This window comes from Nycticebus coucang, chromosome 4 (genome assembly GCF_027406575.1).
Source record: "Nycticebus coucang isolate mNycCou1 chromosome 4, mNycCou1.pri, whole genome shotgun sequence".
Lineage (NCBI taxonomy): Eukaryota > Metazoa > Chordata > Mammalia > Primates > Lorisidae > Nycticebus > Nycticebus coucang.
Window position 1 is genome coordinate 123,891,168 of NC_069783.1, and position 12,292 is coordinate 123,903,459.

General features: G+C 49.9%; 1 protein-coding gene across 4 annotated transcripts in view; it reads right to left on the bottom strand.

Moving 5' to 3' along the window:
- Positions 1-3,736: 3,736 nt before the first annotated feature.
- The window catches only part of PXN (paxillin), a 57,947-nt gene continuing 49,391 nt past the window's right edge, over positions 3,737-12,292 (bottom strand). For 2 of the 4 annotated variants that reach the window (XM_053588240.1, XM_053588241.1), the window contains exons 9-14: positions 11,875-12,186; positions 10,345-10,515; positions 10,065-10,238; positions 7,770-7,851; positions 7,489-7,637; positions 3,738-6,671 (exon numbers count right to left, since the gene is read on the bottom strand). In XM_053588240.1, the coding sequence (XP_053444215.1) occupies positions 6,405-6,671; positions 7,489-7,637; positions 7,770-7,851; positions 10,065-10,238; positions 10,345-10,515; positions 11,875-12,186 (1,155 nt within the window). In that variant the 3' untranslated portion in view covers positions 3,738-6,404. Of the gene's footprint in view, positions 6,672-7,488; positions 7,638-7,769; positions 7,852-10,064; positions 10,239-10,344; positions 10,516-11,025; positions 11,119-11,874; positions 12,187-12,292 lie in introns of all 4 variants that reach the window. The other 2 variants (XM_053588243.1, XM_053588242.1) reach the window with 2 other exon arrangements.

The window sequence follows — 12,292 nt, forward strand, 5'->3', positions numbered from 1 at the left end:
TGTGAGTATTGAGTACAATGGATTTTTTTTTCATTCTTGAGATACTTTACTAAGAAGAATGTGTTTCAACTCTATCCAGGTAAACATAAAAAAGATGTAAAGTCTCCATCTTTTTTTTTTCTTTTCCTTGTGTGTTTTGTTTTGTTTTGTTTTGTTTTTTGTAGAGACAGAGTCTCACTGTACCGCCCTTGGGTAGAGTGCCGTGGCGTCACACGGCTCACAGCAACCTCTAACTCTTGGGCTTACGCGATTCTCTTGCCTCAGCCTCCCGAGGAGCTGTGTTCTGGTTTTTTTGAGACAGAGTCTCACTATGTCATGCTTGGTAGAGTGCCGTGGTGTCACAACTCACAGCAACCTCAAACTCTTCAGCTTAAGGGATTCTCTTGTCTCAGCTTCCCAAGTAGCTGGGACTACAGGCACCACCACAACCCCAGCTATTTTTTTGTTGCAGTTGTCATTGTTGCTTAGCTGGCCGGGTCTGGGTTCGAGCCCCCCTCCCCTCAGCCTTGGTGTATGTGGCCGGCACCCTACCCACTGAGCTACAGATGCCACCAAGTCTGCATCTTTTCTTATGTCAATACTAGTACTCCAAGGTATACATATCATGGGTTGATGGGCATTTGGGTTGCTTCCAAGACCTGGCAATTATGAATGGAGCTGCAATAAACATTCTGGAACAAATGTCTTTATGGTAAAATGATTTTTGTTCTTCTGGATAGATACCTAGTAATGGAATTGCGGGATCAAATGGTAGGTTGACTTGAAGTTCTTTGAGAATTCTCCATACTTCTTTCCATATAGGTTGTATTAGTTTGCAATACCACCAGCAGTGTTTCTTTCTTTCCACATCCACACCAAATTCTGCAGATTTAGGACTTTGTGACATGGGCTAATCTTACCAGAGTTAGGTGGTATCTGAGAGTGGGTTTGATTTGCATTTCTCCAATAATTAAAGATGATAACCATTTTTTTCATGTGTTTGTTGGCCTTTCTTTTTTTTTCTTTTTTGCAGTTTTTGGCCGGGGCTGGGTTTGAACCCACCACCTCCAACATATGGGGCTGGCGCTCTACTCCTTTGAGCCACAGGCACCACCCTGTTTGTTGGCCTTTCATCTGTCATCTTCAGAGAAGTTTCTGTTCAAGTTTCTTGACCACTTATGAATGGGGTTTTTGCTCTTGTTGATTAATTTGCATTCTTTGTAGATTCTATTTATCAGGGCTTTGTCAGATTCATAACATGCAAATATATTCTCCCCTCCCGAAGGCTGTTTCTTTGGTTGTGGTTTCCATAGCTGTGCAGAAGCTTTTTAATTTTTGAGACAGACTCTCAGTTTGTCATCCCCAGTAGAGTGCCATGGCGTCAGCTCACAGCAACCTCAAACTCTTGGCCTTAAGCAATTCTCTTGCCTCAGCCTCCCAAGTAGCTGGGACTACAGGCGCCTGCCACAACTCCTGGTTATTTTTAGAGACCAGGTTTTTCTCTGGCTCAGGTTGGTCTGGAACCTGTGAACTCAGGCAATCCACCTGCCTAGACCTCCCAGAGTGCTAGGATTACAGGTGTGAGCCACTGTACCCAGCCAATACATACTTTTTAAATGAAAGATTTTAGGACAGGAAAGAATTTTCTCTCCCCCCACCCTGTTCAGTTGACCAAGTTAGAAATTTCCAGCGAGTTTATCAGGACTGTATGTGACCAAGAGACAGTTGGCTGTATATAGTCCTGAGTTCTATTTCTCTAGACTTGCCCCAAACAAAGCTGGTCTAAAGTTGGAGCCCTAATATTGCTGTCCTGTGTCTAATTTTGGTATAGTGCCTCTTTGGACAGTTACTCATGAAGCCATCTTTTCAAGTCACTATTAGCAGAAACTATTCCCAAACCTGACTAAATAGCAAAATCACGGGTCAGGCGCAGTGGTTTACAGGTGGATTGCTTGAGCTCATGAGTCTGAGACCAGTCTGAGCAAAAGCGAGAGCCTGTCTCTACTAAAAACATAAAAACTGAGGCAAGAGGATTGCTTGAGCCCGAGTTGGAGGTTGCTGTGGGCTGTGACACCATGGCACTCTACCCAGGGTGACAGCTTGAGACACTAACAAAAATAAATAAATAAATAATAACTATCAAAATCACTGTATTTTTGTAAAAATATGAATTTCCAGGTCCTACTCCACGCCTACTGGATCTGAATCTACAGATGTGGGTCCCATGAATCTATATTTTGTGTTAAAGCTTCCTTGTGCCTCTAGGAGGGTCAGCCTGGTTTGAAAACTGCTGGAATCAATCAGTGCTAAGATCACCTTTCTCTTTTTCTTTTTTTTTATAGACAAGGTCTTGCTCTGTTGCTCAAGCAAGAGTGCAATGGCATGATCATAGCCCACAGCAATCTCAAACTCCTGAGCTCAAGGAATCCTCTTGCCTAAGCCTCCTGAGTAGCTAGGATTACAGGCACATCCCAGCATGTCTGGCTAATTTACTTTTGTAGAGACAAGGGTTTTGCTATGTTGCACTGGCTGGTCTCAAACTCCGGCTTCAAGCAATCCTCCTGCCTCTGTCTCACAAAGTGCTGGATTATAGTCATGAGCTACTGTCACTTTTCACTTTTTTTTTTTTTTTTGAGACAAGAGTCTCACTATGTAGCCCTCGCTAGAGTACTGTGGCATCACAGCTCACAGTAACCTCAAACTCTTGGGCTTAAGCCATTCTCCTGCCTCAGCCTCCCAAGTAGCTGGGACTACGGGTGCCTACCACAACACCTGGCTATTTTTTGTTGCAGTTGTCATTGTTGGTTAGCTGACCCTGGCTGGGCTCTAACCCTCCAGCTTCAGTGGGTGTGGCTGGCGCTGTAACCAGGCACCAAGCCCACTGTCATTTTTTGAATAACGCTGCATGCTTAGCATTGTGCTGTGTACACTGTGCCCATTACCAATGTTAATATGCAACAATCCTCTGAGGAGATACAGTGCTATATTAGTATTCCCATTTTATTGATGAGAGAATGCACAGAAAGGTTAAATAATTTGCCCAAGTCTCTTAGCCAGTAAATGATGGTTTCAGAACTGAAATCCAGGAGCAAGTTCAGAGCCCATGGGCCTCACTGTGCTATCCAGTCCCTTCCCAACCCTGAATCTCTCACCCTCTAAATGCACTTTTCCAAGTATACATACTCACGTGGTGCATTTTCTTTTATTATTATTTTTTTTTTTAGTTCTTTTTATTTTTTGGCCAGGGCTGGGTTTGAACCCGCCACCTCTAGCATATGGGACCGTGCGCCCTACCCCTTTGAGCCACAGATGCTCCCCACCTCGTGCATTTTCTTTCTTTTTTTTTTTTTGTAGAGACAGAGTTTCACTTTATTGCCCTTGGTAGAGTGCCGTGGCGTCGCGCTGCTCACAGCAACCTCCAACTCCTGGGCTTAGGCGATTCTCCTGCCTCAGCCTCCCGAGTAGCTGGGACTACAGGCGCCCGCCACAACACCCAGCTATTTTTTTGTTGCAGTTTGGCCGGGGCTGGGTGTGAACCCGCCACCCTCGGTATATGGGGCTGGCGCCCTGCTCACTGAGCCACAGGCGCCGCCCCCACCTCGTGCACTTTCAAGGACATCCTGGCTCTGATGATATAAATATCACCTCTAATTGTAACATATCGATATAATGGAATACTATGAAGCCATTAGAAAAATGATGCAGATCTATATTTATTGACATGGGAAAATATCCACAAAGCAAAGTGAAGAAGCAGATCACGATGAAATGTATCATACTCATTTCTACAAATAAAGTGACTCCAAAATGAGCTGGAAGAATAAACCAAGTCGTTCTATTTGGGTGAGGGCTGAAGGTAATTTTCACTTCTCAGCTCACTGTGGCCTGGTCAAAGTTCAGACTAGAATTCAATATGCTGCTTTTGGAAGACCATTCCCTCGCGACAGAGAACCGGTGAGGACAAAGCTCCAGGTAGGTCTGGCCTCTGCATCTGACAGAGTAAGGAGCAAGCACGCAAACACGGACGTGACCGCAAGGAGGCAGCAGAGACCCATCAGCAACTCTTTACTAGCAGCCTTCGGCCGGGACCGTTCTACAACCAAGTTGCTTGGCCGCGGGGGCGTGATGGAGTCTGGCTCAATGCTGGAACGCAGGCAGAGGCAAGCCCTGGGTTCACATTGCGCCTCTGCAGTCGCTCAAAGGATTGCCTTGTGCGTGTGGGGTCTCCTCTCACAACTTCTATTCCCACCTGTAAATGAGTGGAAAGCCACCCACAGAATGCCCTCAGGGAATCCAAAAGCGCCGCGCACCTAGGACAGGGCTACACCCCCAGCCTTCCCGCACTGACTGCCCGGAAGAGCAAAGCCACGTCGGAGCCAGGAAGAACTGCACCTGCAAGCAGGTACCTGGGATCCTCTCAGCAGGGATTCTGACCTCAAATCAGGGAACTGTTGTTTATTTCAGACCACCAAGAAATGGCACTAGCACAGGTGAAAATAATGGCAAACTTTATTGGCATAAATCACAGGAATTGAAATGGGAAAAGCCACATTAGAAGTTTACAGAGGAAAAAACTAACCAAAATGAAATTATCAAATAACCATTGACCCAAACTGTGAACCCCAGAAACCTCACTCCCTGTTGGGGAGGGACCTAGGGCAGGTCATGTAAACAGAGCAGTAAGGCCTGTGGGTGGAAGTGGAGATATCAGACTCTGAAGGGGCTAGAGGGATCTCCCCAGACCTGGGCTGCACCCAGCTCAGCCCAAAAGGAGGGACCCTCTTCTCTGCCAGGAGGCTAGTGAGGTCATCTGGGTCTTTCTCACATTAGGCCCTTGGAGGGTGCCCTTAGACCAAGAACTTCAGGCCTGGCTACTCCTGTTTCATCCTCAGGAAAGAGCTCTATGTGTTTCCTGTGGCCCCAGCAGGATCCCGGGCCTCTGCTCAAAATGCTATCAGACCTCCTAAGTGTCCATCCCACTTGTAAGAGAGGAAGAACCTGTACCCAGTTTCCAGGAAGGGCAGATGTGGGGAAGTGATATGCCCAGTGGAATCAACAGACCAAAGAGACTTTCATAGTCCTTATGGTCACAATCACACACCAGCTTTCCCGAGAAGGCAGAAGAGAGAGTTCCAGAGAAGCAATGAGGAGAGAACATTTAGTGGGTTCTCTGTTGCCAAAAAGTCCACAGGGGAACAGAGGCTCCCAATGGCTTACTCAAACAAGCAGCAGCCCCTAAAGTGTACTTCCCCTTCTTCCTCAGGAGCAGAACAGATGAGCTTCAGAATTCTAGGCCCAAGTGGGCAAGACGCCCTTAGACCAGTTTCAGTGAAGAGCTTGCTAGGTTGGGCAGTAAGGAAAGGGTTTCATTAATACAGCAGTTTATAAAACAGTCCTGGTGAGGTGTGAAGTGAAAAGAAGGGGAGTCATGAAACTGCTCCCCATTCACCTGCTTGTGCTAAGAAAAAAATAAAATATAAATTGCTTCCCCACCCCAAGCCCTTGGTACAAAGCAAACTCCATGCCAAGGCTGTTGTCACTGACAGGCCCAATGGCGGTAGACAAGGAGGAGAGTACAAAAAGGGAACATCTTTAAAATCTCTTCAAAATCATTTTGTATAGAGAAGTAAAAGCAAGTCAGGCAATATGAATTCAAACCTCGGTGTAGAAATCTATCAAAGTCGGTACAGTGTGCAGGCACCGGTAATACCCCCTACCTCACGCCAGCCCCAAGACGGAGGAAGTGACTATAAAACCTTATTGCTGGAGAGGCCTTTCTCAGTAGAACCAGAGCAGATATAAAAGGGGAGCTTGTGGACGGGGTTTGGGTATTGGGGGCAATCACCCTGGCCCAGGGAGGCTGGAAGTGTGAGAGGGGCACAAGAAACCTTCCATGGCCCCTTGGACTCTCCCACCCTTGGATGCGTGGATGGATTTATGCTGGCATTGTCTGGAGGGAGCCAGGTGTCCCCCCATACTCTCAGAACAAGGACAATTAGGTTTGGGCACAAATAAAGAGAGACCCCATAGAGCCCTGCCTGCCCTCCCCACCCCACCCTACCCCTGGCTCCACTGCTGAAATAATAAGTAAAAGATGGCTCCAGTGTGGGTGCTGGCCGGGCCAGGCCAGTTCATGGGAACACACATGGGGTAGGGTGGGCCCGCCTGCCTCCTCCGCTCAGGGAAGATGAAGAATGGGCAGCCTGCAAAGAGCTGTAGGAGGAGGAAGGAGGCCCAGAGGCTCTGGCAAGGGTGAAGATGAGCAAATAGGACCCCTTATGGCCTCTTCCCATCCTGCACCAGCTGAGGACAAGGGTTCCAGTTTCAGTCTGATTTGCCCTCTTCACCCCCAGGTGAGGTCTCTGGGTCACAGTAGCAGTTGGGGACACTGGCTGGGGAAGGGAGGCAGAAGAAGGAATGGGCGCCTAGCAGAAGAGCTTGAGGAAGCAGTTCTGACAGTAAGGCTTATCATTCTGCTCCTTGAAGGTGCCCTTGTTGAGCTGCTTGAGGCAGAAGGCACAGACGAAGTGCTCTGGGTGGAACTTCTTGGCCATGGCGGTGATGCAGCGGCCCGTGATGGGCTTCTGGCAGCCAGAGCACAGCGAGCCGCGCCGCTCGTGGTAGTGCACCTCACAATAGGGCTGCCCATCGTGTTCGAAGAAGCTGCCGTTGACAAATGGTGTGAAGCATTCCTGCAAGGCACAAGAGCAGATGGGGTGGGAGAAAGGGCTCAGCGATCTGACCCTTCTGTCTGGGGCAGCATGGAGTGTGACAGGCCAGAGAGTCCTGGTTGGCAAGTCATGATGACTTTGCTAGGCATTTCCTATGTGCCAGGTGCTGTGGTTATTCAATTCTCCCAGAGGAGGCAACTGAGGAGGACAAATTAAGCGATTTGTCCAAGGTCATGCAGCTGCCAAGCTGTACAGTATGGACTCATAGATAAGTCTGACTCCTGGGCACTTAACCAGATGGCTACACCTGTATTCCCAGAAACACTGGTGCTGAATAAAAAGGGTCTGTGGTCAAACTTGGCATTCTAGATTCTTGTTTAGAGAGTCACGTGTACATTTAGGTATAAAGCCTCTGAAAAGTTCTGCACTGAACAATGTTTCACAAACTTATTTGGACAGAAGGCATTCGCTAAATCCCTAATAACATCTGTGGGACCCCATGACCCTCCTCACAATGCAGAAATGCCCATTTCTATGGAGGCTGCTATATATTTGCATTATCTCATTTAATTCTTACACACTCCAGTCCAGAATATGACCAGTCTCAAGGCCACTGCACAGGCTGGGGGATATGTCTGTCTTGCTCCTGGTTTGTCCCAGCCTCAGTATAAGCCCTGGCCCGGGATCTATCAAGACTTAAGGAAATATAGCACCGGCCTGCTCAGGCTATTAATAACCCCAAAGGAGGCCTCCAAGTTGGATCCAGAGAGAACAATGAAGAAAGCCCCTCTCCCCACTGCCTGCTCCTAGCCTTGTCCAGGGGTGGGCGGCTCCTTACCCGGCACACAAAGCACTCAGGATGCCAAAGTGTGTTGAGAGCTGAAATGTAGTTCTCTAAGATGGCCCGGGCACAGCCACCACACTTGGGCGCGAACATGTCAAAGTAATCCTTGCGGCAATAGGCCTTGCCGTCTTTCTCATGGAACCCTGAGGAGCAGGGGTTTGGGAGGCAGAGTTCAGGCTTCCAGAAATAGAGTCACCCTAACTCTAACATCAGTGGTCTCCCACCTCCCTCCTCCCCAGGCCTCCTGGAGGGTAAGTCAGTCTCTCTGCCTGTACCTTCAGGACCAAAGAAGGCTCCACACTGGGCACAGAAGAAGTGCTCAGGATGCCACGTCCGGTCAAGAGCTGTCACCACTTTCTGTGAAAGTAAAGTAAAGGATCAATACCAAGCTGCTGCCCAACTAGACAGATCCTACCACTGATATTCATAGGCAAGGAAAGAGAAAAACACTCCCAAGATCAGGGTCTCTCCTAACTGGGCTATGAATAGCCTTAAGAATTCAGATTCCCACCCCTGGTGCCTATAGCTCAAGCAGTTAAGGCGCCAGCCACATACACCAGAGCTGGCAGGTTCGAATCCAGCCTCGGCCCGCCAAACAACAATGACAACTACAACCAAAAAATAGCCGGGCGTTGTGGTGGGCACCTGTGGTCCCAGCTACTTGGGAGGCTGAGTCAAGAGAATCACTTAAGCCCAGGAGTTGGAAGTTGTTGTGAGCTGTGATGCCATAGCACTCTACACAGGGCTACAGCTTGAGGCTCTGTCTCAAAAAAAGAAAAGAGGGCGGTGCCTGTGGCTCAGTGAGTAGGGCGCCAGCCCCATATGCCGAGGGTGGCGGGTTCAAACCCAGCCCCGGCCAAACTGCAACCAAAAAATAGCCGGGCGTTGTGGCAGGCGCCTGTAGTCCCAGCTGCTCGGGAGGCTGAGGCAAGAGAATCGCGTAAGCCCAAGAGTTAAGAGGTTGCTGTGAGCCGTGTGACGCCACGGCACTCTACCCGAGGGCGGTACAGTGAGACTCTGTCTCTACAAAAAAAAAAAAAAAGAAAGAAAAGAATTCAGGGGCGGCGCCGGCCCCATATACCGAGGGTGGCGGGTTCAAACCCGGCCCCGGCCAAACTGCAACCAAAAAATGGCCAGGCGTTGTGGCGGGCGCCTGTAGTCCCAGCTGCTCGGGAGGCTGAGGCAAGAGAATCGCTTAAGCCCAGGAGTTGGAGGTTGCTGTGAGCTGTGTGAGGCCATGGCACTCTACCGAGGGCCATAAAGTGAGACTCTGTCTCTACAAAAAAAAAAAAGAAAAGAAAAATTCAGATTTAGGGTCAGCGCCCGTAGCAAATTTATGGTGCCAGCCACTTACACCAAGGGTGGCGGGGTCAAACCCGACCCAGAACAGCTAAACAACTGCAACAAAAAATAGCTGGGCATTGTGGTGGGTGCCTGTAGTCCCAGCTACTCGGGAGGCTGAGGCAAGAGAATCACTTAAGCCCAAGAGTTTGAGGTTGCTGTGAGCTGTGATGCCATGGCACTCTACCAAGGGCTACATAGTGAGACTCTGTCTCAAAAAAAAATAATTCAGATTTAGGCAGCGCCCATAGCTCAGTGGGCAGGGCGCTGGCCATATACACCAAGGCTGGCAGATTCGAACCTGGCCCAAGCCAGCTCAAACAACAACAACTGCAACAACAACAACAAAAAAAATAGCTGGACATTGTGATGGGTGGCTGTAGTCCCAGCTACTTGGGGGGCTGAGGCAAGAGAATCACTTAAGCCCAAAAGTTGGAGGTTGCTGTGAGCTGTTATGCAATGGCACTCTACCAAAGGAGACAAAGTGAGACTCTGTCTCAAAAAAAATTTAAAAAGGGGCGGTGCCTGTGGCTCAGTCCGTAAGGCGCCGGCCCCATATACCGAGGGTGGCGGGTTCAAACCCGGCCCCCGGCCAAAACTGCAACCAAAAAATAGCCGGGCGTTGTGGCGGGCGCCTGTAGTCCCAGCTACTCGGGAGGCTGAGGCAAGAGAATCGCTTAAGCCCAGGAGTTGGAGGTTGCTGTGAGCTGTGTGAGGCCACGGCACTCTACCGAGGGCCATAAAGTGAGACTCTGTCTCTACAAAAAAAAAAAAAAAAAAAAATTTAAAAAGAATTCAGATTTACTGAGGGACATGATATGCCAAACACATGCTCTTTCCTTTCAATCTTTCTCCCATTTTACAAGTGAAGAAATGTAGGCCTAGGCTTATCCCTAATATCACATGGCAGGAACAGGAGACAGTGGCATCCAATTCCATTTGTCTGGTCAGAGCTCCTGAACCCTGGGAGTCTTAGCAGAAGGGAATCCAGGATGCAGCTACCTAATGTGCATTGGGGGAAGCTGTGAATCAGGACTGGGTTTGAATCCTGGCCCACCTGTTTCCTAGGGTGTATGAACCTCAGGATGTGCCATTACTTCTCAGAGCATCCAATGGCACTACCTGCACCCTCAGAGGGCTCAAATAAAGACAAAGTGAGCCAATGTAGACGCAGTGCCTGGACAGAAGACTCACACCGCCCCTTCCTGCATGCAAGTGAGGGCACTCACATCCAGGATGGGGCCATTGCAGTAGTAGCAACGTGGAGAGAAGAGATTGTGATAGTCCTTTTCACAGTAGGGCTGTCCATCCCGCTCAAAGAAGTTCCGAGATCCAATCTCCTCCTGGCAGTGGGTGCAGACGAAGTGCTCTGGGTGCCACGTCTTCCCCATGGCAGTCACAACCTGAGGAGGAAGATGGACTGTGGTGCGAGGAGGAGGCCAGTCACAGAGCACACCCCACCCCCCAGAGAAGCACAGTGCCCACCAGCCACCACCTCCCTCCCATCACCTGTCCAGCAATGGGCTTCTTGCAGGCCCCACAGACTCCTTTGGCGACCGTGGCAACACCCAGCTTGTTGAGGTCAGACTGCAGACTCCCCAGCATGCTGTCTAGTTGGCTCCCAGGCTTTGTAGGTCCCCCAGGGGGTGAGCTGCTCCCTGTCTTCCCTTGGGCCATGAACTGTAGAGGCAGGGAGAGGGGGTTGGTCAGGACTCTCAGGCTTGGGGTATGGGGCCTCACAGCATCACGGCATGACATGGAGGGGGCGGGCAGTCTTCTCCCTTCTGGACAGATGGGCTGATTAAGGAAAGAAGTACAACCTTGGCCAGGCACAATGACTCATGCCTGTAATCCTGGCACTTTGGGAGGCCGAAGCGGGTGGATTGCCTGAGCTCAAGAGTTCAAGACCAGCCTGAGCAAGACCAAGACCCCATCTCTAAATAGCTTGGCGTTGTGGCGGGCGCCTGTAATGCCAGCTACTCAGGATTCTGTCTCAAAAAAAAAAAAAAAAAATGAAGTATAACCTCCTCTAGGGGCTGGAAGTGGCCTAAATGTGGGAGTGACATCAAGAGGACCTTCTAGTGGTCAGAGGAGCCCACAGAGGGTCAAAATAAAGGCTCCTGGCACCCTACTGGCATGAGCAAGCCCAGGGAAAACACGATGTACAATAACTCAGCCCCCAGCTCTCACACTCATTCCTCCCTTGTCCTGCCCTACAGGGCCGCTCTGCCTGCCGTCTGCCCAGCACTGCTCCCCATCCACTCTTTCTTCCAGGGCCTGGATCTTAGGGGAGGAGATGAGGACAAGAAATACTTTTTAAAAGTTAAGACAGGGCAGCACCTGTGGCTCAAAGAGTTGGGCGCTGACCCCATATGCCGGAGGTAGTGGGTTCAAGCCCGGCCCCGGCCAAAAAAAACTGAAAAAAAAAAAAAAATTAATTAATTAATTAATTAAAAAAAAATAAAAGTTAAGGCAGAATAAGAGACCTTGCCACTGGGCCATTTCACAAAAGGGAATTTAGGATAAGAGGACGTTTTTTCCTTCACTGATAAAATCAGGAGGAAAAAATCGAGAGAAAAGTAGCCCAGAAAGGAAGGCTTAGGAGAGATGAATAGGGAGAGGGAGGTAAGCCGCCCAAAGGTACAATACATGGGAAGGGAATGGCGATCTGAGCACAGAGAGGCCTCAGCAAGTGCTGGGTCTGGAGGAGGAGATGGGTTGCTGCTGTCCCTCTGGGAGTGGTTTCCTCAGGTGGAAGCCTGTGCGGGGCATCTGGGGAAAGGGCAGACAGAGTGGGGACCCTGCAGCTAATTGGCAAGAGATGGGGATATGGGCATCAGGTCCAGTGAGGGCCTAGGGTCAAAGTCTAAGGAAGGACTGTGGACTGTGGTTACCATGCTAGGGCCTGTGGATGGAGGGGCAGAACATGCCTGTGTGTGTCTGTGTATACATGCATACACGTGTGCAGAATGGGAAGGCAGCTCAGGTATTAGGACAAGGGACAGAAAGGGCTGGCACTGGGGCGCCTGGGAGGCCTGCCTGCATTGGGGGGAAAAGTGGGTCCTCATCGGTCTGGCAGCCCATGGACCTCATGGTGTAGGATGCAGGAGTAGGAGAAGCGGGACCCTGCACATCCTCATCCTGGGGCTCTTTCCCCGCACTTGGGACCCCAGAAGAACCATGGGTGCAAGCTGAAGGCCTCGGAGGGGACAGGAAAGGTAGGCTGGGCAAGGGAGAGGAGCTGCTGGCCGAGGTGTCTTTGTGATGCTGCAGTAAAGGGAAAGGAGGAGGAGAAGCCAGGACAGAGATGGTTCTTCTCAGGGGAATGGGAGAGCCAGGAGGAAAGACAACCTGGGAAGAAGAAAGAAGGGAAAGAAATGAAGACACAAAACATCATCAGCTCAGCCCATGGGAGTTAGAAGGACATCCTAGGCTCCCCCCAGCCTTCCCACTCTGG